A 24,086-nucleotide genomic window follows, 5' to 3' on the forward strand; every position below is an offset into this window, starting at 1 on the left:
GCTGAAGAAGGAGAGATGGGGGGCCGTGGTGACCCCAGCTGGACCCTGGACATCGGGGTCCAGAACAGAAGGCAAGACAGGCATGAGTCAGAGAGAAGCAGCCCAGTTCAGATGCATCCTGCCTCAGGTGCCGGTGTAGGCACGTGGACGTGGATAAAAGCTATTTAGCCACATCCTCACTCCCTGAAGGATCAGCCCAGACAATTCAAACCACTGTTTCCCACGGTCAAGAGAGCTGGTTTCAGCATGGAACAGGAGCAAGAAAAGACCTCACGAGGATCACCGAGCTGCTTAAAGTGGAAGGCAATGCATTTGTCCCGTGTCTATTTCATTCCTCTGAGATAAGCTGTATTGTCTCTTTTAGAACTGAACCCACATGAGCTGGGCGTGGCTGTGACATCATTACCAAATTGGGATATGTATACACCAGATCTTCATTTGGAACACCTTTTTTTTCCTCTTATGAGTTTGCATTCCTTTAAACAATCACCATTTGTTTCTGTATGCTCACTGTCAATGGCAGGGATAGGAGACATGGCCCTCCAGCTGTTGTTGGATCAGAAGTCCCATCAGCCCTAGATAGCACAGCCAGCTGCAAGGGATGGTGGGAGTTGCAGTCCAGCAATGTCAGAAAGGGCCACACTTTCCCCATCCCTGCTTTATGGTATCTTTTCTTAGAAGGGCCGAAATTTAGGCTCAAGATGTTCCACCTCTTTCAGCCGGAGGATCAAGTTCCATTTCTGAGAAGCACTTGTGGGCTGAAGAACAGCCCAAAAACTGGACTAGCTGAAGGCAAAACGGGTGGGTCAAAAATACCCACATATTTCAGCTTACTTGTCACTAGGTATGAGAAGTACTGCAACTTTTTAGAAAGGGGGAAATAACCACACAAAATCAGGTAAGCACCAACCACTGGTGGTCCGGGGAAGTGTTTGTGGTCTTATTTAGCTCCAGAGTCTATGGTCCTGAACTTTGGATGCATACCATCATCCACTGCAGATGAGTCATCATGTAGCAAAGCTCCCCAGCTCTTAGTTGGCTTCCTCCACACATCCATTTTAAAGCAACCCTGCACAATTTTGGATCTCAGGTGCTGGCAACCTGGTGCCCATTCTAATTGCAGTGAAGTCAGTCTCCCTAGGGCAAGCTTTTCATCAAATCAAGAGCCCAAACCCCACCCATGACTCTTTGCCAGAGTCCGTAATGCTCCTAGATGTGTGTGTGTGTCACAACAGGAATCTTGTTAAAGCAGTAAGAAAACAAAATCTGGAAAAGCTTCTAATCAACCTATCCCAGATCAAATCAGCCATCCCCAAGATAAAGATCATGGTACCTGCTTCATTTTCTCTGCTCCCCAAATCGCTTGTCCACCTGTTCTCCATGGCTGCAGGATATACATACACACAGTTCTCTCTGCGTGTGCTTTACTGTTGTTGGCAAAGAACAAGGAACAAGGAAGTAAGAAGGCTGGGCATGGATTAACATTTCCTTTGGACGGCTTGCTCCAAAGGCAGTACTGGCTACACAGAGATCGAAGTCTCAGAGCAGTGTTTAACTGTCCCTGGGATAGGGATGTGGACAAAGTTTTTCATTTGGACCTGAACCAAAATTTGGCTGTTTCACACAATCCACAGCATTAAACTTGAGCTATGTCACTCAGCAGCCAGTTGAAAAGTCAGAGTGGCATTAGTCTGACTGGGGAGACCTGGGTTCAAGCTTACTGGGTAACGTTGGGCCAGTCACCGACTCTCAGCCTAGCCCTAAACCATCACACACAGTTATTTCAAAGATTAATGAAAGGAGGTTCATGTACTCCACACCTTGGGCTTCTTGGAGGAATAGGTGAAATATTAACAAAAGCAAGAACAGACAATTCCCTCTTGCCAAAGGGGGCGGAAGATACTTTTCTGATATGTTACTTTCATAGGAGTGCACATTTTGTCTCTTAGGTGCATGCCTTAGTAAATAGTGTGACGATGCATTGTCATTTAAAATAGCAGCTTTATGCTCGGGTAGGTCAGGAGGAAATATGCATAGAATTTGCCTTGGTAAAGAAGGAGCTATGGTTGTTTACTGACAAAATATTGCTTGAACTGAGTTGAACAGAACTATTTAGGAGGGGTTGGTTTGGGCTGGCAAGACAAAAAAAAAAATGCAGATTTTGGGATTGGTTCAAGGTATTGATAAACAGTAGTGCAATCCAAGTTATCAAAAGGAAATGAGCAGTTTGAGGGGAATTACAGCACTCAGATTACACATAGCAATTGGTTTTATGATAGGAAAGAATTATTCCCCATAGGAATTGAAAGAAAGCCATTTTCAAGGCCAGGGGCTTGTCCTCTATTGCCTTTTGTTGGATAAACAAGGAAGTGAATAAATGAGACTTCTGTTAAAAAAACAAAACAAAACACAAACTTTTATTTCTCCAGTCAGGCTTTCCAGTAATGCTACAGCAGACTAAACTAAAAAGAATGTTTATAAACAAGCTGTTTCATGACACACCTTCCTTAGGGGATGAAGAGCTTGAGGCAGGCAAAATTACAATCGTTTTTGGGTTCTGCAATATAACCCCCCCTTTTTTTTTGAGGCCTCTAAGACTAGAGACTGTGTGTCCTAAAAGAGGATTTTGCTGTCTATTAACACAAATGTCATGGATGATATACTGACTTTGAATCAGTTTCCTATAACTGATGTCCATCCCTGAAGCATCTAAAATGTTTAAAAGTTGCAGTCTCTGTGTGTGGAACATCACTTCACTGCTTCATAAGTTGCATCATTCCTTTTCTGTGCCAGTTCCCAGGTCCAGAAGGGCCTTTCATCTCCCTGAATCTCACGCACACGTGGGGTATGTGTGTGGCGAGGGCAGTGCACTGATCCAGGACTTGGTGATGGGCTGTTTTTGTGTGCCCGAATACACGGTCGAGTACCCTGGCTTTTTCACACAATTTTCATCCAACTGTCTTCCTACCAGCCAGAAGCAACCCCTCCTTATGCAAAAAATCCATGTAATTTAAAGGGCTACAACTCTGGCTTTTTTAAAACAATTGCCAGCCAGGAACTTGTTGGAAGCTGACAAGTAAGAGAGATCAGCTCTTTATTGCAAAATCCCAGTTTTTCTGTAAGATTACTGCAATTTTATATTTGGGGTGGGTGGTAGGAAGAGAAACAAGCTTAAGAGTAGCAAGATGCTATGAATTAGACTTGTGAGCTTCTGGGAGCAAAATGGAAGCTGGATGGGAAATCGGCCGGGGAAGGATTTAAAAGTTAACATGTTTGGGTTTTTCTCCCCTGAGGATAAACTGGTGGGGAGTGACTTATCAGTATCGTGAGGGTTCATAAGACCTCTGGTCTGGGCACAGGTGAAGAATTAGAATCTGGAGGTCCCACTCCCAGATCCTGGATTCTGGTTTCAGTAATGAAACATATCAAAAATGACAAGGATGGTCCCCAGGTTTCAGGGACTACAGAAGTAGCCAGCACCACAGGGCTTCTGCTGACTTTGCACTGCCCGTGTCATTCTCGCCGCTGGGGGTTTTCCACTGCTCCCTCTTTGCCTTTGGGGGAGCCGCGCTCCCTCTGGACCCCCAGCATCTTGCCCAGCAGGAAGAACCCCAGTGCTGCCACATGGATGCAGTAGTAGATGGAGCTCCAGTAGCGAATCGTGTCCTCAAAGGTGAGCAGCACAAAACCCATGCACATGTAATCGTAGGCCCTCATCTTCAGGAACCACTGCGCCCAGTCGCCATAGAGACGGCCAGAAGGGGAGAGGTGTTTCAAGAGGCCGCTTTCCATTGCGCCTTCGGAGGCGAGGCACAGGGGGATGGTCAGGAAGCTGAGGTAGTAGCCAGGATGAATCCCGTGCCAGTAGGCAGAGATAAGCATTGTCCAGGCACTCCTGAGGAGAAAAAGTCTCATCATTTCTGGAACCTTCCCATCAGCACAGTTCCCGGAACCCTCTACAATTTCCCTCACTCTTTCCCATTACCAGCAGCCTCCATTTTCTGCCTTTGTCACACTGAGCTGCTCTTAGCCACCCCCAGAAGCCTTTGTTCCTCTCACAAGCCAAGCTTCCATCTGCATTGCAGGACTTTAATCTCCTTCCTTCAACTTTCCAGCAGTAATAAATCTTCCATGCTTCTACTGCTCAGTTACTTTTTTCTACCCCAGCCTCCCTCCAAAAGCAAACAAAACCCTGTACAAATCATTCATCTTACATCAGCTCTCTTCTATAGCCTTCCTTGCTTCTCTGTCCTCATCCATCCCAGAATGCTTTACTGTATCAGCCTTACCATCCTCCGCATGACCCTCACAGGCATCTTATGGCATTTCCCATCCCTGCAAGAATTCCCTGCTCTGCTTCCCTGCCTTCAGGTCAAACCACCGCTCCAAAATCTCATTTCTGTCTACTTCAATACATATCTTCTCCGCAATCTGTCCAATCTTTCCCGCAGCCTCTCATCCACCTTTCTACCATGCCTCCCACTTCACCTCTCCCCCATTCCCTCTACGTTCCTGTCCGCCAGAGCGCTCTGCTCACCTCATAACGTAGGAGCGGACGGGGGCGCTTTTGTAGATGTACTGTGCCAGCCACCACTGGACACTCATGTTCCAATAGCGCATGCCATCCTTCACCTTGACACAAAAGTCTGTGCCATGGGGATCAATATTCTTGATTGTTTCATAATCGTAGGCAATGCTGGATGCGTCCCCATTGGCTGATCTGCTTTTAAAAGAAAAAAGAACCAAATGAAACTGCTCCAGTGACTTTTTTTAACCTTACAGGACTGACTACTGCAATGTACTCTATATCAGGCTGTCCTTGAAGACGGGAAGCCTTCACTAATGCAAAAATACAGCAATCCACCTCTTGAGGGTGGGACAGTCCTGTAAAGCTGCATCGGCTACCCTCTGGTTTCTGGGAAGTGCTAATGGCCTATAAAAACGTATGCACCCAAAGACGACCTTCCTTCATATAGAGAATCTCTTCCTCTTAGTTTTGCAGGGAACATTATGCAACAGATTCTGTCATTTGCACAATGTGAAAACAAACAGTAGGGCCTTCTTTGTGGTGTCCCCTAGTTAAATAGTTCAGAGGCAACATGGGGAGTGGTAAAGCAATGCAGAGTGCCCACCCATGCATTCAAGTTAGTGAGTGAGCAAGGAGGAGGACATGACTGGAGTCATCTTGAGGGTCATGGCAGGACACAAAATTTCCATCCACACCTTCCTCTTTCAACACCACTCCTTGCAATCCATTTTAAAAGTCTACAGAAATGCATCCAGGAATAGAAAAGGTGGCTCAGCTAAGGTTATGTGCATGCGTAAAGGTTTCCCCTTGACATTAAAGTCCAGTCATGCCTGACTCTAGGGGGCTGTGCTCATCTGTTTCCTAGCCGAGGGAGCCAGCATTTGTCCGCAGAGTCTCCGTGGTCATGTGGCCAGCATGACCAAACACCAAAGTGCACGGAACGCTGTTACCTTTCCCACCGAAGTGGTACCTTTTTCTCTACTTGCATTTGCATGCTTTCGAACTCCAAGGTTGGCAGGAGCTGGGATGGAGCCACAGGCACTCACCCCATTGTGCAGATTCGAACCAGCAACCTTTTGCTCAACCAGCCCGGCAGGACAACAGTTTAAACCACTGCGCGGTTATGTAAATGCATATGCATTTTTATCAAGTTATTTCTTGTTAAGGTCAGGATCTGATCATACCTGCAGGCTTAAGAATCCATTACCCACAACCATCTGAGCTAGCAATGGGTTAGCATCTGTAGAGCTGATTCCTATAACTCTAAACCTCGCCCACTAGGAGGCTACTGGGAATGGGACCTCCACCAGAGAGGGAACCCCTCCTCGACTCACGTGCTGAGCGGCTCGTACTCCACTGTGGGTCCCCCGCCGGGTCGCGATTTGGCGCTGGCTGGGTAAGCACCGAAGGCTGCAGAGATGCAGGCACATTCGGCACACAGCCAAGCGACATAGAAGCGCATGCGGAAGACAAAGAAAACGGGAACCATGTAGAAGAGGCGGAAAAGAAATCCTCGTTCATAGAAGGCATCGCTGCGGACGTCATTGAGGGGGAAGTAGTGAGAGACCAGCAGGAAAAGGGCCCCAAAAATGGGGATCATTTTCGATCTGGAAAGTAGCGGTTGCCAACTGGGGATGAGCAAGGAATTGGGCTGGTTCAGCCAATCGTGGTGAGTGCGGTAGCGATAAAACGGGCCTGCATACAAAAAATCAGATTCAGAGTAAAGAGAATTATGACCCAGAAGAACCAAGATTAGAAAAACATATTTCTACAGTGGAACAGTATGTTTAATGTGGGCACTCTAACAGGATTCCAAGCAGCTTAGCCCCGTATCTTCACACAGAATCTGATGACACAAGAACTTGTTGTGGTTTACCTTTCCACTTCAAGTTTCTAGTGCTCATGGCTGGAGTGGATGTTGAATATAAACCAGGAGTATAAAACTTCAAGCCCAGAGACCAAATTCTGCCTTTCTGGTTTTCTCCTTCCTGCAACAACCAACCATTTGGTAGTTTCCCAGCTTTTTCTCCAAAACCTTTCTAAAAAGTTGAAGTTCTTCTCCGAACAGTCCGCTACTGCCAGTGCAAGCTTTGCACTAAAACTGGTGGCATTTTGTCCTTGCTCCTTCGCCCCTTTCATTGCTGGAATGCAGCTGCCAAAAGCTTCTCTGAACTAGAATTTGGTCCTTGGGCTAAAAGGAGATCTATACCCCTGATATTTGGTGTAATTCTCACAACAGGAAAGGGAGAGAACAAACATTACATTATGCAGACTGGAGATGCGCACACAGAAAGAACAGCAAATCCTTTTAAAGCACAGCACCGAAGAGCTCAGGGACACGGGCACACACACGCATAAGACAAACACGCCACAAAACCAAGAAAAAGACAAGAAGAATGACAGCTGGGGCAGAGGACCAAGGTGAAATATGTGCTATTCTTTTGACTGCCTTGTTCTCATCTCTTAACTCCTTTTTTTTAAACAAAAGGGAGTGGCACTGAGAAAAAAACCCTCCCAGGCTGTCTCCTATCAATTTTTGTTCATGTGGTTGAAATGTTGGACGTTAAAGAGTTAATGATTGACCATGGTTCAAATTGATCCCCAAGCCAATATAGCTGTCAAAGGCAACATGCACTACAGAAGAGTTGGTCTGTACACATATTTCACCCCATCCCACTGACTGCCACTTTCCATCAGGTAACTCAGGTACCTGTCATGAGCCCCACATAGCAATAACTGTAGCACAATATCTCCACCAGTCCGGGCATTTTGGGGATCACGCCAATCAAGGCAGACTTGGCAAATGATGTCACTTCCTGTTTCTTCGCCTGCATGAATTCTTGCACCTCGTTGGCTAAGCTCACCATCTGGGAGACACAGATGAAGGCATCATGGGAAAAAAGCTTCCCAGCAGGGAACCCCTTTCCCCTTTCCCGGTCCACAGCACAGTGCCCTTTACCTTGAGAGTGAGCAAAAGCTGCACAGCGTTGGAGAAAGGTGTTGGCTCTGGAAGGTCAAAGTAGGTGACTGTGCGGAAAAAGAGCAGGTAGGAAAAGGTCCATGCAAGCGTCAGGTAGTGGCAAGACCTGGTGGTTGTGTGTGGGGAAATAAACAACAGATGGTAATTATTAATGAATTATTCACTTCTTACAGGTAATTCCTTCTGAAGGGGTGCAGAACTTCTTTCAGCCTGAGAGCAAAGTCCATTTTGCAAAAGCTCTTGGCTGGGGGCACATTCCAGTGATGGGTGGAACCAAAGGCAAGAAGAACAGGGAACCACCTCAAAATACTGTTCTAGCATAAAGCTTACTACATCTTAGGAAACAAATTTGAATCTTTTAGGTGGGGTGGGAATACATGAAAACTGGGAACCTACCAAACAAAGAATGGTAGGGGAAGCTGGGCAGGACCAAGGAAAGTGTGTGTGGTTTTCTGTGGAATTTTGAAGAAATGGATTTGGACCCCAGGCCTGACTTTCTGCACCCCTGCCCCACATACATGTGTCTGCACGAAACGTCCTATTCTCATCAACAGATAATCTTTTCTGATAGTTCTCTTGTCCATGTTTGGAGGACCCGAGGTCCTAACTCTAAGCTTGTTAACGTGTTCTTCTCCAAAAATCCCACATTTTTCATTATTTTAGCTTTTCAGATCCAAGGTCAGTCAGAAAGTGGCTTCTCACATTTACTTTACTTAATTTTGACTAGAACTCAAAGATCCACCGGCCAGAGCTAAATGCAAAAGACATGCTCTTAGCATTAAACAGCAGCACACATGACTGTAGTGTGAACTTAGGAATTCTTTTTCAATACAAGAAAAAGTCACAGCCCTTTCACACAAACATCCACTCCTTGTTACTCTCCCCACCCCCTGCAAGCTTTTCTCATTTCAGGTGGGAAAGGATTATTTTGTCGTTGCTATTCTTAAACCAACTGGGAGAAAACAACCCTCGAAGATCTACTGCAAATCACCCAGAGACCTGCTAGTAAATTCTAACAACACCCTGCCCATCCCTGCTTTAAATCTCATAGCTGCAAAGTCTGGGGCATCAGATTCCTAGAAACCCCAACAACCCGTAATGCTTCTGGGTACATTCTTGCCCATATTCCTCTTCCAGAGAGCTGTGATGCCATCCTTCCTCTCAAGGCTTATTCCCGCATTCCACAGGAACCCGGTGCTCCCACGGTGCCCTGCTCTGGCCCGCTAGGCTGGACCACAAGACCCCAGCTGTGCTCTTTTACCGTGGCAGGATGTTGATAATAAGCCATGTCCCCAGGATGGTGATGAGTGAGTGGAGGATGTGAATATGGCAGGTGGCCAGCGTGAGCGCAAGCCCGACAGCCGCTCCCCCATACTGCTTGAGCTTCAGCCCTGCAGGGAAACAGAGGAAAATGTTTCTCCACTGCCAACAAATTAATAAGGCGAATTTGAGAGACTCGATGGTGCAAAGAGCAAAACTATAAGTCAGTGACAAAGCACAGGCTTTCTGGTAGATGGGCCCAGGTGCAGGCAGTCCTGGCTATTTCCAGTTTGTTTCTTTGAAGTGCTTTTATCCTGCTACTCAGCCTAATGCACTCCTGGAGCAGCATACATAAAATCAGTAAACTAAGACAGTTCCTGCCTACCGGCTTACAATCTAAAAAGAAACAACACCTAAAGAAAAAGCAATGGGAAAGGAAAAAGCAATGGGAAAGGAAGAATAAAAGATTAAATCATTAAGTAGCCTTTCAACATCTCCTCTTCCTCCTCATTGTCTTCTCTCCCAGGGTCCTGTATCTTTGAAAGGCACAAAGAAGAAGAAATTCTACCAGCTATAACTTCTCCTGCCACTACAGCTTCATGACAGGGAAAGCTACACTGAGCAAAATTCTCCATTCTCCCAACCTCTTCTTGAGACCTCCAAAATGAGATAAACCATGGGCAAAGGATGAGGGAGCTTGATGGTTTAAGCCAAGCTCCATGAAAGTGTCCCCCGCATAGCGTGTCAATGTCGGCTTCCCCAAGTTTTGCACTCACCCCCTTTCTTGAAGAAGAAGCCAATGGGGATGGAGACGAGAAGCACCGCCAAGTAGATGACTTCATCAGGTGACATTGTGGCTGGCAAGAGACAGAAGCAGAGTCAGAACAGGTTGCACCGCTCAAAGCTGGAAGTACTGGAAATACCAGACAGAGACCATGACTCTGCCCTGAGCTGATTTAGGCAGCAACAGAGAAAAAGGGGAAAATAGGAAGCGAGCCAGCCGTTTTGGGCTGCACCTTCATATGATCTAGAACAGCCTTCCCCAACCTGGGGCTTGCCCAGATGTCTTGGATGACAACTCCCAGAATGCTCCAGCATTCAACCTGGCAGGGGGATGCTGGGAGGAGCCATCTGGCATGTCTGAAAGGTGCCTGGTGGGGAAAGGCTGTTTTCCAAGGTTAAAGCTGGATGGGAGGATTGGGGTCTTGGGTGGCAGTGCTAAGGGATACAGTGATCTAATATTAGGAATTAGATCACCCCTGTGATATGGATTCAGAAAAAAAAGAATTCACAGAATGGACCATTAACTTATAGAAGTGATTGCAACAAGAGGTGAAAATGGCCAGTTTAGGGAGTTAAAGGGGAATCAGAAGTGCATTAGTCAATGTCAAACCCTCATGAAAAGGGGGAGTTGCAAGCAAATCCTGCAGTGAGGTGCTCCTGTTCTCCTTGCCAGCCAGCCATGCCCTTTTTTCGATCACTCTATTCCATTCTTCTCCTCTCCTGTTTTCCCATTCTCCCTAAACCCCAAAATCAGTGAGCACTCCATGAGCACTGAAAATGCAGGCTGTTTTAGGGGTTCCTCACTATTCCTCTTTTGTGAGGAGGGGAAGGCTGAGAGCCAGATACACACAAAGTCACTCTCGTTGATTTAATCTTTCAAAAGTCAAACTAGGTTTGCCAACTTTCTCCACCACACGTGCCACTTTTCAAAGCTGTTTGACCACCAGAAATTGAACAGCTTAATTGCTATGTGAGGACAGGCTTTTCTTGAAACACTTCTTGCTGAGTAACTGTTAAAAGATACAGAGTAGTAGAGAAGAAGAAAAGTTGATAACTCTGTATTGGTAGTTTGAGTTGGAATTGCCATCCTATGATTAGGGTGGACCAACCCTTCCTTTTACCATGTTAAGTAAAAAATGGGGGGTCAAGCTGTATTAAGAGGTAATGAAGCCACTTTTTTTTTTAAGGTCTTCCCCAATTTGGTGCATTGTCCCAAATGTGTTGGAATGCTGAGAGTTGCAGTCCAGGTGATCTGGAGCCTCCCGACTGAGGAAGGATGGTCGTCAGCATGGATTTCCTAGATTACTAACAGGGGACTACCTGGGAGCAAGGCCAGATGTCATATTCGCTACAACTGAGTGGCCCATGTAACTTTAAGAGTTGCACAGAAGAAAGCAGGAAGACACTATGACTGCAGAAAGCTACATGTGGTAAATTTCTCCCTTCTCGGCTCATTCTGCTGTGTGGCTTCTGCAACTGAAGGTTGTTCACAAAAAGGAATCACAATCTCATTGCCTTTTCCAGTGGCAGCTTTCATAACAAAACACACCCAGACAAGGTTTTGCACAAACAGCGCTGTCCCTACACCACTTTATCCTGATTGTCTCACTCCCTATTACAGTTTTTCTGTCTTTAGGTGGGAATCACTGGGCACATGAAAAGCAAGTGTCTCTCTAAAGATGCCTGCAAGACAACATAGCACACCACTCTGGAGCACATGGGGACCTTCGCCTCTGCAGCACATCGGAAGTGGGAGTGAGAGAATTTCTGCATTGCTACGTTTGCAACACTTCCTGTTTACAAAAGTGGAATTAATGCCACCTGCCCTGGCCTGCTCCAGCTTCAAGCCCCACCTGCACCAAAGGTTCCCTCACTGGCATAAGTTGCTTAGAGAGTGAAAGTCTTGCATACAGTTTTACTTTGTGAGGAGTGGAGCTAAGATGGGCATGTACACTGAAAAATATAACAGAGAAAGGAGTTCAAGGGAGAAATATGCAGTGAAGAAAAGGGTGCAGAAAGACTTATGAAATGAGGAAAGATGTCATAATGGACAGAAAGTGCAGAAAGACCAAGAGGAGAGACAGATGGAGAAGAGGGAGGAGTGTGTACAAAGAGAAAAAGAGAGCAGAAATGGAGGGGAAACTCAGATTGGGAGTGTCACGCTCCTACTTGAAGCATCTTCCTCAGAGGAAGAGCTGGAGGCAAACCACATCAAAGATGCTAAGAGTCTGGCCAGGAGGAGATGGCTGTGGGTCCATCAGTCCAAGGAGGAGGAAATTCCTTCTCTTAGGCAGAGGCTGAGGGACCACCTAACACCTAGGAGCAGACATATCTCAAGAGGCAAACCAGAATGATTGCTCTAAGAACTGCCCAGTTGCAAAGGACTCCTCATGAAGAGCGCTTTCCTCACAGGGAGGATTTGAAAGCTTCAGCTTATAAGTCTCAGTGGGGAATGATGTTGAAGGTACATTTCTGCAGCAGCTTTGATTGCTGATCTCCTTGTCTCTGCCTACCTAGCCCCCACTTCCACCAAATCCCCTGTGAGCCCTGGATTGCCTAGGAACTTTTGTCTGATGCTTCCTTGCTGAATCTGTACCCATTGCTTGATCCTTGCTGATGCAGACCTTGGATTATTCTGTGAGTTTGTGTCTGTAGTCATCTTTGGTGCTGGGCTCTTTGGCTTGACCCTGGATTGCCCCTTCCTCTATGTTAGGGCATCCTCCAGCCCTGAATTCACTCTTGTAAGCAGAGTGAAAGGGACAGGTCTCTTTCTCTGCCACACCATGTTCACAGAGACATGGTAATGGTGTGGAGAAAGAAGAAAGTACACAGTATGGGAGCACAGGGCAAGGAAGACGGTTTAACAAGAAAAGCTCCAGGACAGAACTGCCAAATCAATTTGTCTAAAGCAGAGTTTGGGTTGAAGCATGACATTTCCCTTTAGATGATACACTCTGAGGAATATGGATTAAAGGTAAAATAAGTGGTTGTGTAAAAAAAAATGCAGAATAACTTGGGGAATATTTGCACAAACTATCAACCCGGGTTTTTTGGGGGGGCGAGGACTGTATTTATAGCAAGGGGAGAGAAGGAAATGCAGCAGCACCCATTTTTTGGCACTTGTTCGTGGTAGCAGGGACACTAGTTGGACTATTTTTCCACAGTGGAAGAAATATACGTGCTCAAAGCACCTGCTGAATTTCTGCCTCCCAGACAGGCTCAGACTTTCTACATAACATAACACCACTGACATCTGCCAAGCTCTTCCCTGCATGCTCCCAGTTCCACTCAGTAGGTATACTTTGGTTCTGGTTTTAATGCCTCTAAGTATATGTAGAGTGCATTTTTCCAGCAAAAAACAGGTTTGAGATTAGGGGCAAGAATTCATCATTCGTGTGCTTAAGAGCAAAAACAAGCTCTTACTTGAATTTGTATCTTTCAAAGTTTCTTCCTAAAGTCCATAATGCTACTGTAATACCTGTTTTTAAAGTTGAGAAGACAGACAAGGGAAGGTATCAGAGCAAAGCTGAGCTGTGGAGGAGAAAACTAAAGTAAAGCAGTGGAGTGGTGAAGATGAAAACAAAGAGACAGACCAAGCAGGGAGAAATGACTTTAATAAGAGTCCAAGGAACTGGGCATAATTGGCACTGTTATCATAGTGGCAACACTGTGCAGTTAAAGAGTTATTTACATTATTAATATCTGCAATGAGCCCAAACAGTCAATAGTTTAGTTAATATTGCTATTCACTGAAGATCTTGAAGCAACTTTTTTTTTTATAGTGAGATGTATTTGATTCCTGAGTAACTGCTATCTGCTCCTCCTCCTCCTCCTCCTCCTAACAGAAGTTGGAAGCACTGCATCAAGATTGTGTTCAGGATTTCTCAGCTGCTGCTGAAAGAAGAGGCCTGCAAATAGAATTCCTCAGGCTGGCAGAGTAGGGGTAGGAAGCAGTCTCAGAGTAATTCCTAAGGGAGGATGTGCATCCCCTCCCCATCCATGCCTCCAACTAGCAGAGGTAAACTTGTAACACAAAGTGGTTGTCTTGGGGCATTAACATTATTTTAAGAAGTGTGGCCACCCACACAGCACAGCTTTGCGGTCTAGCAACAAGGACGTTAAGTGACGTGATCTTAAGGGAACTCAGGTGTGCTGGATTCCTCTGCAGCCTGCAAATACAACTAATCGGTACTAGAAGGATCTGTGTCCCCAACTGCTCCTGGTTACACCCCAGCTAGATCTCATACCTCTGAGCACAAATCACATCCTATTCCCATCCATGTAGTGACAGGAATCCAAGGGACCCAGCAGCCCAGGATCCCAGCCCCTAGGGCAGCCTTCAACCTGTCGCTGTCCGGGTGTGTTGGGCGACGGCTCCCGTGTGGAGGGCGCCACGTCGGGGTGGGGTAGGGGGGCTGCCCTAGGCCCTTGCTTGAAAATCAGCCAAGTTCCCTTCCTTTTGACCGCTTCTCGCCACACCCACCCTATGCACTCACCTTTCTAGAAAGAACGTCTCCCCACGTGCAAGCTGTCCCGAGGGGAGTATCGAAAACTGGAAAGGGGGCAGCCCAGGAATGGGGGGAGGGAGAGCTCAGCCCCTTGCAAAATCCATTTTGGGAGGTGAACAACGGATCCGTCCGTCTCCTGCACAGAGCCCTGCACTTCGCGCGCGCGCAGAGGCGGTATTTCCCAATCTTGACCGCGCACTCCCGTTGCTTCCTGTCTCTAGTGCGTGGGTTCCTCTTCGCAGAACGAGCGACGATGCTGCGAACGCCTTTTTGGCTCCCTTCTTTTTTCTTCGCTCCGCCCCTTCTGTGCGCCTCCTCTGCTCCTCGAGGAGCAAATCATTGGCTCCTTCTTGCACGATTCTATTGGCTAATGTGGCCATCACTCCAAGAGCTTAGGATGCAGCTAAAGGGTGATTGGAGAGATTGTTGATACCCAAAGGGGCGGGAACTGAAAAAAACACACACACGAGTCCCGGCTTCGCACGCGTGGAAGCGTTTCGGGAGTCGCGTGAGAAACCGGGGGTGGAGATCACGTGTGAAAGTGGTTTGGGACAAGGCAGAGAGGTGAGCGTGCTGGAGGTGGAGGCGCTATTGATGCCGCGAGGGTAAGACCATGAGGCCAAAGTCAAGGGCCCCGCAGCCCGCGGAGTCTCAATCAGTGACACCCGGAAAGCAAAAGTAGGCGGGGAAGTAGCAAATTGACCAGTATCATTGCCTGAGTTTGCAAGGCATGTAGGGGGAGAACTTGGGTCGCTGCAGTAACCTTATTTCTCCTTACGTTTATAAAATGTTCACAGTGGGGAGCCTGTGGTTACTAGTGCATTTTTAAAAATTAATTATGCTTTAAAATATATTTCCAAAATAAATATAGCATCAGGACAGCCGACGCAAAATCCATTTTATTCCTCATTCATGATGATGCCGAAATGTAAATGAATTTACGAGGCAAAGTTACACATATGTGGAGCTTTTGCTTTTTTAAGAAAATCGAGGTGGATAAATAGTTTTTAAAACAAGTTTGTTTGCTGCAAAGTGTTGGGGACGTAGAAGTATTACAGAATGAAATGGCGGGGGTAGAAGTGGAATATTATTCGTTTACTGCTCAGTTGAATTAATACCCCTATTATCTGAAGCTCTGAAATTACCCAACTGTGCCACTGAGAGGGGCCAGTGAATTTCTGAAATTTCTGGACAGTTACCTTTGCCCAGCTTGTTTACAGCCTTCCAGATGTTCTTGGTCTGGCTGGGAATAATGAGAGTTACAATCCAACCCATCTAGAGGGTGCTGAAAGGCTGGATGTGGGGATGGAGGTGTTTTGGAAGATGAAGAAGCAGTCGAAGGGAGGAAATGACACAAAACTTCTTGTGTTTCACAGCTCAGTCTTAAGTAGGTTTACTCCAAAACAAGCCCCATTATGATTGGTCTTGAGAAAAGTTACAGTTTTGAAGCCTGCTACCAAGTGATGGTACAATTGTGATAAGTACTTAGACAGGAAAAAACCCTACATCACTGAGAGTGATTTCTGCATTTCTTGGGCAAATTAGAGTGAGAGGTATGTAAATGAATGCTTTGTTATCATGTTGAATTCACAGAATTTCTCAGCAAAAGCAAAGAGATTTTGACTATCAGACACTAGACAATAGATTTTAATCCGTATCTCAGCAAGGAGTAGCTCCATGTTCAAAAGTGTTTGGTGGGCCCCTTGATGTCGGTACTCCCTCAACATCCATGGGACCAAAGCAGGCTTACTAGTGATGAAGGCCAGTGGTGGTGGTGCGGGAAACACCATTTAAATTTTCCCATCATGCCCCGGTTGAGCTGGAGTGCTGCAAGACATTCGAAATGGCAGGCAGCTCACAGCAAGGCAAACCAGGAGTGGGGCAGGTGAGTAGGTTGTATCCTCACATGTCTTTGTCAGTGGATCCTCTGCAGGTCCCTGAGGATGGGTTGCTTGCTTATTTAATTAATTTGTATCTCTGCATTGTTGTTCAAGGCAGTTTATATTGACCCAAAAAACAATACAACATTTTGCCTGGATTCCAAATATAGCAAGTTGCACAAGGAGTAGAGAAAAACCAGTCCATCCATTTAAATATATTGGAAAGGTTAAGGAGAGGGATCGCTGCGTAAATACTTACTTTTCCACCCCAGTATTGGGCTTCTATCTTGCTACCTGGTAGATGACGCTTATGCAGCCAATATCATGAGGTTGTTGGAGAACCTTTCCTACAAAGTGATCCAGCCACTACCATAAAGGTAGGTGAATAGAATGATATTTTGTTCGTCTCCTGGCTTTGCAGGAGAAGCTGGGCCCAGCAGAATGATCCGAATCCAGATCTTAGAGGGGAAGGCTTTTGTGTGGAATTATGCTGATGCACGGCAGATCCGAGAAGAGCATCGCATTGTTGGCACGCTGGTTGGGGCGTTGGCTCGGAAACCACGACAGAACGTATGGCTGGGACTTCCTCTGCAGCTGCTCCCAGAAGAAGCCCAACTGCTGGTGGAAAGGGGGCTGGCAATCTTGTTTAAAAAGCCAGCATCCCAACACCTTGGAAGAGATCCAGACCAGGTATCCTTACCTGTTTTGCTCCTCAGAGGGAAGAAAACTGCACTGATGTACACTACAGCCTGCATGGGGATAGATCAGCACCCTTCTTTCCTGTCTAACCTCAGACTGCAGGGTGGCTTAGTTCTGATTCCTAGCAAGATGAATTCACCTTGTATTTTTTCATGGAATAGCTGCATTGCAAGCTTACAGGTTTGGCCATCATTCCTTCCTTCTAGGGCAGTGACAGGGAGTGCGTAGCCTTCTAGAAAGCTTACTGGCCTGTACTTTCCATTATCCATCAGTGTAGGTTGAACTGGCTATGACTGATGGGAATTGTGGCCCAGTAACATCTCCAGGGCTATCCATTTCCCACTCTTGCTCCAGGGAATTCTGGGAATCATAGTCCATGGAGGTCCTCAAGGGATCTCTGTCAGAATTAATCAATTAACCCACAATGAGCCATGATGTATTCACCGGAACCCAATTTTTCTTGGTTGTTCATTGTGAATAAGCCATAGTTTATTAGTGTGGCTCTATTCACAAATGACCTGGACATGCCAGGGATGGAATCTTCATCTCTGGGTACAAAGTATGTGCCCCACACTGAGTATGAATCCTAAAATGATGTGCATCAGCCTTCCCCATGGTGTGGCCTACAACTCCTCTCATCCCTGGCCTCTGGCCATGCCACCTGGCGCTTGTGGAAGCTGCAGGCCAAAACAAATTGCGGGGAGGCCGGTGTGGATTGATGTACATGTGAGTCGTGCAAATTGTTTTTCTCCAGCTAGTTTTTTTAATTAACATGATTCTGTGAGCTGCCCAGGGTCTCTTTTATGACAGCAAGATAAAATTGGCAGCCAGACAATCAGCTGAGGCTTCCAAAAGATGAAAGCTGTAGTTGAAATATATGTTAGGCCTCTGGAGATCTGGTCCAAATGTTGCAGACCTGTCCACTCCAAAACCCACAGTCCTTGATGACCCGTCTACTTTCTCCCCTCCACAGTAATTGGGGATGTGTATAAGTTCTGTGATTTGCAGCAATGAGGTCTGGCTTGCACATGCAGTGGAAAATCATGGAAGAATATAGAAATTACAGAGCAGGCCATACCACTTCAGACTGCAGTAAGGGGGTAGCATTTTTAATGCCTCTCTATGTAAATTGATCTTGTCAATTAAAAAAATAGCAATCTGGGTGAAAGATTCAAACACAGTCCCTACGCACACTTGCAAGGAGTTTTTTTCCATGTCAGGTTCTATTAAAAAACAAAAACAAACTTGACTGAAATGAAGTCTACTGACCAGTTGCTGCCCCCTCAAAGACATGTTGAAACTTACATGCAAAGTAAACTACAATTTAATTCTTGGTGAGGCCCATTACAAAACAGTATCAGGAAACCTATCTAAAAGAATCAAATGGAATAGTTATGGCGTGCAAAAATTTAATAAGTATATTGCATTACTACCCTGCCTTTCTTACAAGGAACTTAAAGTGGTTTACATTGTTCTCTCCTATTTTGTCCTCACAAGAACAACCCTGTGAGGTGGATTAGTCTGAGTCTGTGACTGGTCCAAAGTCTCCAAGTGAACCTCATGACTGAGTGGCAACTAGAACCAAGAACTGCTGAGTCCAGCTGCTAAGCCACACTAGATCCCCAACTAACAGCAGTTTAAGGTATTTAGTTCTGCTTAGGGTTCAATCATAATCCCATTTAGAAAGGAAAAAACCTCCAATTCCTGGGGGCATGGTTGGAGTCCTCCGAGTCTTTTTTTTTTTTGCATAAATATGCATAGTCTTGCACCACTAAGGTTCAGCCAGACCAGACTACTTAAATGCAATGTTTAAAACTTTATACCACATGGTAGTATAGTCCAAACTTTTAGAGACTATTCTTGTTGGATTAGGATAGATCTGGGCTCTTCAGCTTGGAACACTTCCATTGGTACCCCATCTACTGAGAGCGCTTTGCTTTTTTAAGTTTCTAATTTGCAGGTTCTTTCTCATAAGATTCCTCTTCACAGGAATCTTTCGGGGGTTTTTTTCATCTCTTCTGTATCATTTTTTTGAATATTGTTCCCACCTTTCTTCCAGTCAGATAGTATGTTCCCCTATTGGTCTTTCAGCATTCCTAATCTAGGTTTGAATTTCCCTTTGATTTCTTGGATCTCTTGAAAGAGGTCTCTTGTTTTTTCCTCTTTTGGTATTCATTTTTATTTCTTTGTACCAGCCCTTGTAATTGTTCTTTTTGTCTCAGCATGATAGTAACTGAAAATTGCATTCAGGATTCTGACCCTATTTCTGGTTCCTTTTGCTTTTGCTGCTCACCTGTCCTTAGTGGTTTTGAATCTGTCTTCTGTTATCTTCTTAGGATTTTTATTTCTTTTTCCATAGGAATTATCTTTTTGCATTCTTCCCTAATAATATCTCTGATTTCAGTCTACAGGGTGGGGTTTTTTTTTTGTTGTTTTTTGTTTATTTTTTGGTTCATAGTCAGTTTTGATCAGTAATGCAAATCTGTTCTTTGCATGGACTTTAAAGTCCTCAGGAATATTATCTAAGTTGTATTTAGACATTGTGCTTCTGTTAGTGATCTTTTCTCCACTTTATTCATATTTTTGATAGCAAGAGTTCATGGTCACTACCACAATCTGCTGCTCATCCTATCTTGGCAGGGATAATACAGCTTCTCCATTTCACACTAGCAGTTATGTAGTCTGTTTGATTTCTGTATTAGCCATCTGGTGATGTCCATCTGATTGGTTGCCTGTTTGCTATAACATCAGATTCTGCTTTTTTCCTCCTTTTTGCATTCCAGCCATCCATGATTATCAACATGCCTTGCTTTTTGTGTTGTCAATTTCCTCTTGGACTCCTGTATGGAAGCTTTTCATTTCTTCTTCTTCAGCAGTGTTGATTTTGCATTGTCTGTCTCCAGAATCTGTCCTCATCCCCGGAGAAGGTGGCCGCTTACCAAAAAGGGCTAGAGGAAAGCTATCGGGAGCAGCTCCAGCTTGCTGCTGAACAGAGGAGGGCTGTGTTGGGCACTCTTGCCCAGCGCATAGCCCAAGGACGGGCAAAGAAGCGGCGACAGAAAGGGGAAGAGGGAGGTGAGTGACTCTGTTCGCCACATGACAGTTCTTACACAAGATACAGATACAGAAGACCTTGGAAGAACCATGGCCACTCGGACAGGGATGGGCAAATCCCCTGTTGTGGCCTTTCCCATGTGCAGGCTTCCCCACAAAGATGTTGGATCACACCCCCCATTACTCGCAACCAGCATGTCAAAGGTCTGAGATGAGGGGAGCTGCGGTCTGATATCTGGGGACCCCGGGATAGGAAAGGTTTTGTACTGTTTCCACCGTCAGTGGCAAGAAGTAGCTATTTGGAATGTGTGTGTTTGTGTGTATCTCAAGTATTGTGATTACTGCCATGACACTGCATTTATTTTTATCCTGCGCTTCTGGGCTTACATATAAACCATTAAAGAAACAGAGTCCCTGCTCATAGGTTTCACTCTCAAAAGAGGGATAGCTATGGAAAAGGGAAAAAATACTCCTTCAAAGAGGCTGGTGAAAATGGCCCTGCTTCCTCCTCTCATCTCCCAAATGCAGGGCATTCAGAGTTATGTTGAACGTTTCTGTTTCCTGAGCCATGGGGCATTCTCAGCCCCCATAAATGTAAATGCTATAGACCAGTGATGGCGGACCTTTTAGAGACCAAGTGCCCAAACTGCAACCTAAAACCCACTTATTTATCGCAAAGTGCCAACACTACAGTAAAACCTGAAAACTGAGGTTTTAGTTTAGAAAAAACACATCACAGCCAGTCCAAGCAAATATATATCTATATATATCTCCTTGGCAGCGCACTGACTGGCCAAGCGAAAGCTCAGGCAAGTCGCGGCTCATGACGTCATCGCCTGGTGTCGCTGCTCTCCGAGAATGGGCATGGCCACCATGTGCACTGTTATCCGATGCTCGGCTGCTGGGGCGACTTGGCTCGCATGCCGACAGGGAGGGCTCTGCGTGCCCCTTGTGGCACTCGTGCCATAGGTTCGCCACCACTGGCCTAACCCTACTCTGGTGCACTCCCCTAACACTAATATAAGGGTAGAATACCATTCAAAATAATGCGCTTTTCAAAAAGCCTTCATTGAGTAGCTTTTTCTGCACTGCTCATCATTTCTGCCCATTCTAAATGCATTCCAACCACCAAAAGCATGCCAGAACACCGCATTTTTCTAACCCTATCCCTACCCTGATGCACATCCCTAACCCTAATATAGGGGTAAAGTTCCATTGAAAAGAGGGCGATTTTGAAAAAGCCTTCCTTGAGTAGCTTTTTTGGCACTGCTCAACATTTCTGCCCATTCTAAATACATTCCAACCATCGGATTCGTGCCAGGACACCACGTTTCTCTAACCCTAACCCTACCCTGGTGCACACACCTAACCCTAATATAGGGGTAAAGTTCCATTGAAAACAATGCAGTTTTGAAAAAGCCTTCCTTGAGTAGCTTTTTCTGCACTGCTCACCATTTCTGCCCATTCTAAACACATTCCAACCTTCAAAATCATGCCAGGACACCCCTTTTTTCTAACCCTAACCCAGTGATCATGAACCTTTTAGAGACCGCCTGCCCAAACTGCAACCCAAAACCCACTTATTTATTGGAAAGTACCAATACTGTAATAACACCTGAAAACTGAGGTTTTAGTTTAGAAAAAACACCTCACAGCCAGTCCAAGCAAATATATATATATATATATCCTTGGCAGCGCACTGACCGGCCATGCGAAAGCTCGGGCGAGTTATGGCTAATGAGTCGTGGCTTGTGACGTCATCGCCTGACCCCCGTGTGCCTTTCCGAGCATGCCCATGGTCCCTGTGTGCACTATTATCCGATGCTCGGCTGCTGGGGCAACTTGGCTCGCTTGCTGACAGAGAGGGCTCTGCGTGCCCACTGTGGCATGGGTGCCATAGATTCGCCACCACTGCTATAGACTGACCATCGAGCGGTGCAGTCAGTCTGTAACATACCATCATCTCTTGGAACAATTGAATTCAGGATCCTCCAGTGAAACATGATAGCAGCAGATTCAGAACAGACCAAAAAATTGGAACTCACTTTCACGGAATGACTATTCTTTCTAATCCAGGATTTCAGTTGGCATACTGTTAAATACAGTTACCTTTTGATAGCTGACAAGACCTTTAAAAAGGCCACACTTTTTTCCAGACCCTCCTCCAAACCCTGCAGATTTGGAACCCAGTTTTGTGCTTCCCCAAGAATCCATGATGGTCCAGCTGCCGACAGAACGGGCCCACCCAGGCCAAGAAGAGGTGGTGGACTGGCGTTTGCCCTCCCAAGACTGGCCTTATGCTGGACAAGAGGACCACGAGATGCGTTGCTGCATTTTCCGGAACCTCTGGGAACGAGGCTACTATATCACCAGTGGGGGAAAATTTGGGGGCGACTTCCTTGTTTATCCAGGTAGCAACGGACTTCTAGGGGGGTTGGCGAGCAGTGGGTGGGGAGAAAGCAGGTACTGGAACCTTCAGAGCCTGCTCCACTGAGCCCCATCAAGCAAAACCTTAAAATGGCAAAGCCGCCCTTGAGGAGCAAAGATAAATTGATAATGATTAGCAGCTAACTGACCCAGAAGTGAAATAAATATTAGTCTAAACCTGGGTGGGGAACAAACAGCCCTCCCGAAGGTGGTGGCCTGCTAACCTTCTCCCTCTTTCTCTTCCAGGTGACCCAATGCGGTTTCACGCCCATTACATTGCCCTCTGCATTCCAAAGGACGCTCCTCTTTCTCTGCAAGACGTCGTCAGTGCAGGGCGGCTGGGCACCAATGTCAAGAAGACTGTTCTGCTCTGCTCAGTGGACCAGGATGGGACTGCAATATATACGTCTCTGCAGTGGACTGGGATGCAGTGACAGTGGACCATCCGGGGAAGGGTGGAGGGCATGCTCGAGTTTTGGCATTTCAACACTGCAGAGAGACTGGATGGCTGAGCCGGGCTCAGCAACACCTGGTGTCTCGCCTGACTGTGCTCTACCTGCTTCATAGCTGAAGTTAGTATCACAATTATAAGTTGCTGTTCGTGGGAAACACCTGTTGTGGGCGGCGGGGGGGTGGGGGCGGTGAGCTAGCTCTGTCTACAGAAATATGCTAGCAGAAAAACTTAGGCAGTACTCCTGGAGCAGTGCAAAGAAACGTTGCTGTTTGGGGCTTGCCTTGAACCCGCTGTATTGCGTCCATTCAGTCACTAAAGCAAAGGGCTTCCACTGTATGATTTGCGAATGGGGATGAGCGTGAAAGAGGTACGGCTGCTCCCAGGTTTGGAAACTCTGCCGAGGGAGGCAAAGTTGACACACTCCCTGTTCCCCTTCTGCTGGCAGGCAGGCCTTTGTCATGTCCAAAGGATTCTGCTTTAAGTGATGTAATGGTACATTTTAACCAAGATTTTATTTTCACTTGTATTATTGTTAGCAACCCCAAGTGCCATTCTTCCCAGAAAGGCAGGATACAAGTTTATTATTTAAGCCTGTGTTTTGCTCCCGCGGCGAGCACATGTGCATGTAACTCAATTCACTTATAAGTAAATCATAAGCTATTGTGACATGCCTGGTACTTGGTTCCTGCCATCACAAGGGGGAAATACTGTCAGGCATTATTTTCACTTCAGTATGTTCTTGGTTTGTGGTGTACACACAAGGAATCATGGTTTAAAATATACACTTTAGCAAAGTAAACTGTAAATGCAATCCATAATTTCAAGCCTAAAATTAGGGTTTGCCATTCCATGTAGGATCACTGCATTGGGAAGCTCCAAAAGGTAACTTTTCTCTTGAATCAGAGGAATTATTTCCATGTATCAGCAGTCAGCAAAAGAAACAGAGCTAAGGCACAATCTGCTGGCCAGCAGGCAGTGTCCGGCAAACCAAAGGAAATGGTGGAGTCCTTCATGTCATGTTGGAAGCCTTCCAACTTTGCAGTGGGGATTCCATCTTAAGAGGAGTCTCCCTCCTGCCTCTCATCTGGCGCCGTTGATTCCGCACCGGCCGAGACCCTGAAGGACACGTGGTGAAGAGGCAAAGCAGTGCCCGTTCCCACTAAATTGAGGCAGTGCCTCAAGTCTTCCTCATGAAGGATGCACCATTTAGACCAATGAACCCAATCATTGAAAACAGAAAATGAATCTGTTTTCAAGAGTGAAGCAAGCATGGAGGCAAACCTCACCTTTCTACTGCTCATGTACTCCGCAGATTTCTGCAACCTCTTGACTTGAGGTTACAGGCAGCCATGTCAGATTTGCACTGTAGGATGCAGTCCTACCTCTGTTTAAGACATTAAAAGGTTTATAAATTCCAGCATGCCCCAAGTAGCACGGACTATACTGGGAGTTACAGCATTACACCTTTAGGAAAAAGTCCTCTACTTCCAGCATACACCAGTCCAAGTTGTAG

At 46.0% G+C, this 24,086-nt stretch overlaps 2 protein-coding genes across 4 annotated transcripts; one reads left to right on the forward strand and one right to left on the reverse strand.

Annotated features, from left to right (window-relative positions):
- Positions 1-2,389: 2,389 nt before the first annotated feature.
- MBOAT7 (membrane bound O-acyltransferase domain containing 7) lies at positions 2,390-14,343 on the reverse strand. Of its 2 annotated transcripts, none has more exons than XM_044447932.1 (8): positions 14,048-14,343; positions 9,545-9,625; positions 8,770-8,899; positions 7,488-7,614; positions 7,239-7,395; positions 5,863-6,223; positions 4,538-4,720; positions 2,390-3,895 (listed from the first exon to the last, which is right to left on the reverse strand). In XM_044447932.1, the coding sequence occupies exons 2-8, from the start codon at positions 9,618-9,620 to the stop codon at positions 3,514-3,516; spliced, it is 1,416 nt and encodes a 471-aa protein (XP_044303867.1). In that variant the 5' UTR covers positions 9,621-9,625; positions 14,048-14,343; the 3' UTR covers positions 2,390-3,513. The 2 variants fall into 2 exon arrangements, with proteins under 2 accessions (XP_044303867.1, XP_044303866.1); XM_044447931.1 differs by having other exon boundaries at positions 4,538-4,723.
- A 208-nt stretch (positions 14,344-14,551) lies between these two features.
- TSEN34 (tRNA splicing endonuclease subunit 34) lies at positions 14,552-24,067 on the forward strand. Of its 2 annotated transcripts, none has more exons than XM_044448088.1 (5): positions 14,552-14,623; positions 16,361-16,629; positions 19,542-19,713; positions 21,849-22,103; positions 22,366-24,067. In XM_044448088.1, exons 2-5 carry the CDS (start codon positions 16,381-16,383, stop codon positions 22,551-22,553), a joined length of 864 nt encoding a protein of 287 aa, XP_044304023.1. In that variant the 5' UTR covers positions 14,552-14,623; positions 16,361-16,380; the 3' UTR covers positions 22,554-24,067. The 2 variants fall into 2 exon arrangements, with proteins under 2 accessions (XP_044304023.1, XP_044304024.1); XM_044448089.1 differs by having other exon boundaries at positions 14,561-14,664.
- Positions 24,068-24,086: the final 19 nt, after the last annotated feature.

The sequence above is a fragment of the Varanus komodoensis genome, unplaced genomic scaffold (assembly GCF_004798865.1).
Source record: "Varanus komodoensis strain SLA01 unplaced genomic scaffold, ASM479886v1 scaffold53, whole genome shotgun sequence".
NCBI lineage: Eukaryota > Metazoa > Chordata > Lepidosauria > Squamata > Varanidae > Varanus > Varanus komodoensis.

Excerpts from the sequence above, each read along its gene's own strand:
- MBOAT7 (XM_044447931.1), bottom strand. The coding sequence starts at position 9,620 with ATGTCACCTGATGAAGTCATCTACTTGGCGGTGCTTCTCGTCTCCATC. Across the intron at positions 7,615-8,769 it reads ATTATCAACATCCTGCCACG|GTCTTGCCACTACCTGACGC; the intron begins GTAAAAGAGCAC and ends CACAACCACCAG. Across the intron at positions 6,224-7,238 it reads CTATGTGGGGCTCATGACAG|GCCCGTTTTATCGCTACCGC; the intron begins GTACCTGAGTTA and ends TTTTGTATGCAG.
- TSEN34 (XM_044448088.1), top strand. The coding sequence starts at position 16,381 with ATGATCCGAATCCAGATCTTAGAGGGGAAGGCTTTTGTGTGGAATTAT. Across the intron at positions 16,630-19,541 it reads TTGGAAGAGATCCAGACCAG|AATCTGTCCTCATCCCCGGA; the intron begins GTATCCTTACCT and ends GTCTGTCTCCAG. Across the intron at positions 22,104-22,365 it reads CGACTTCCTTGTTTATCCAG|GTGACCCAATGCGGTTTCAC; the intron begins GTAGCAACGGAC and ends TTTCTCTTCCAG.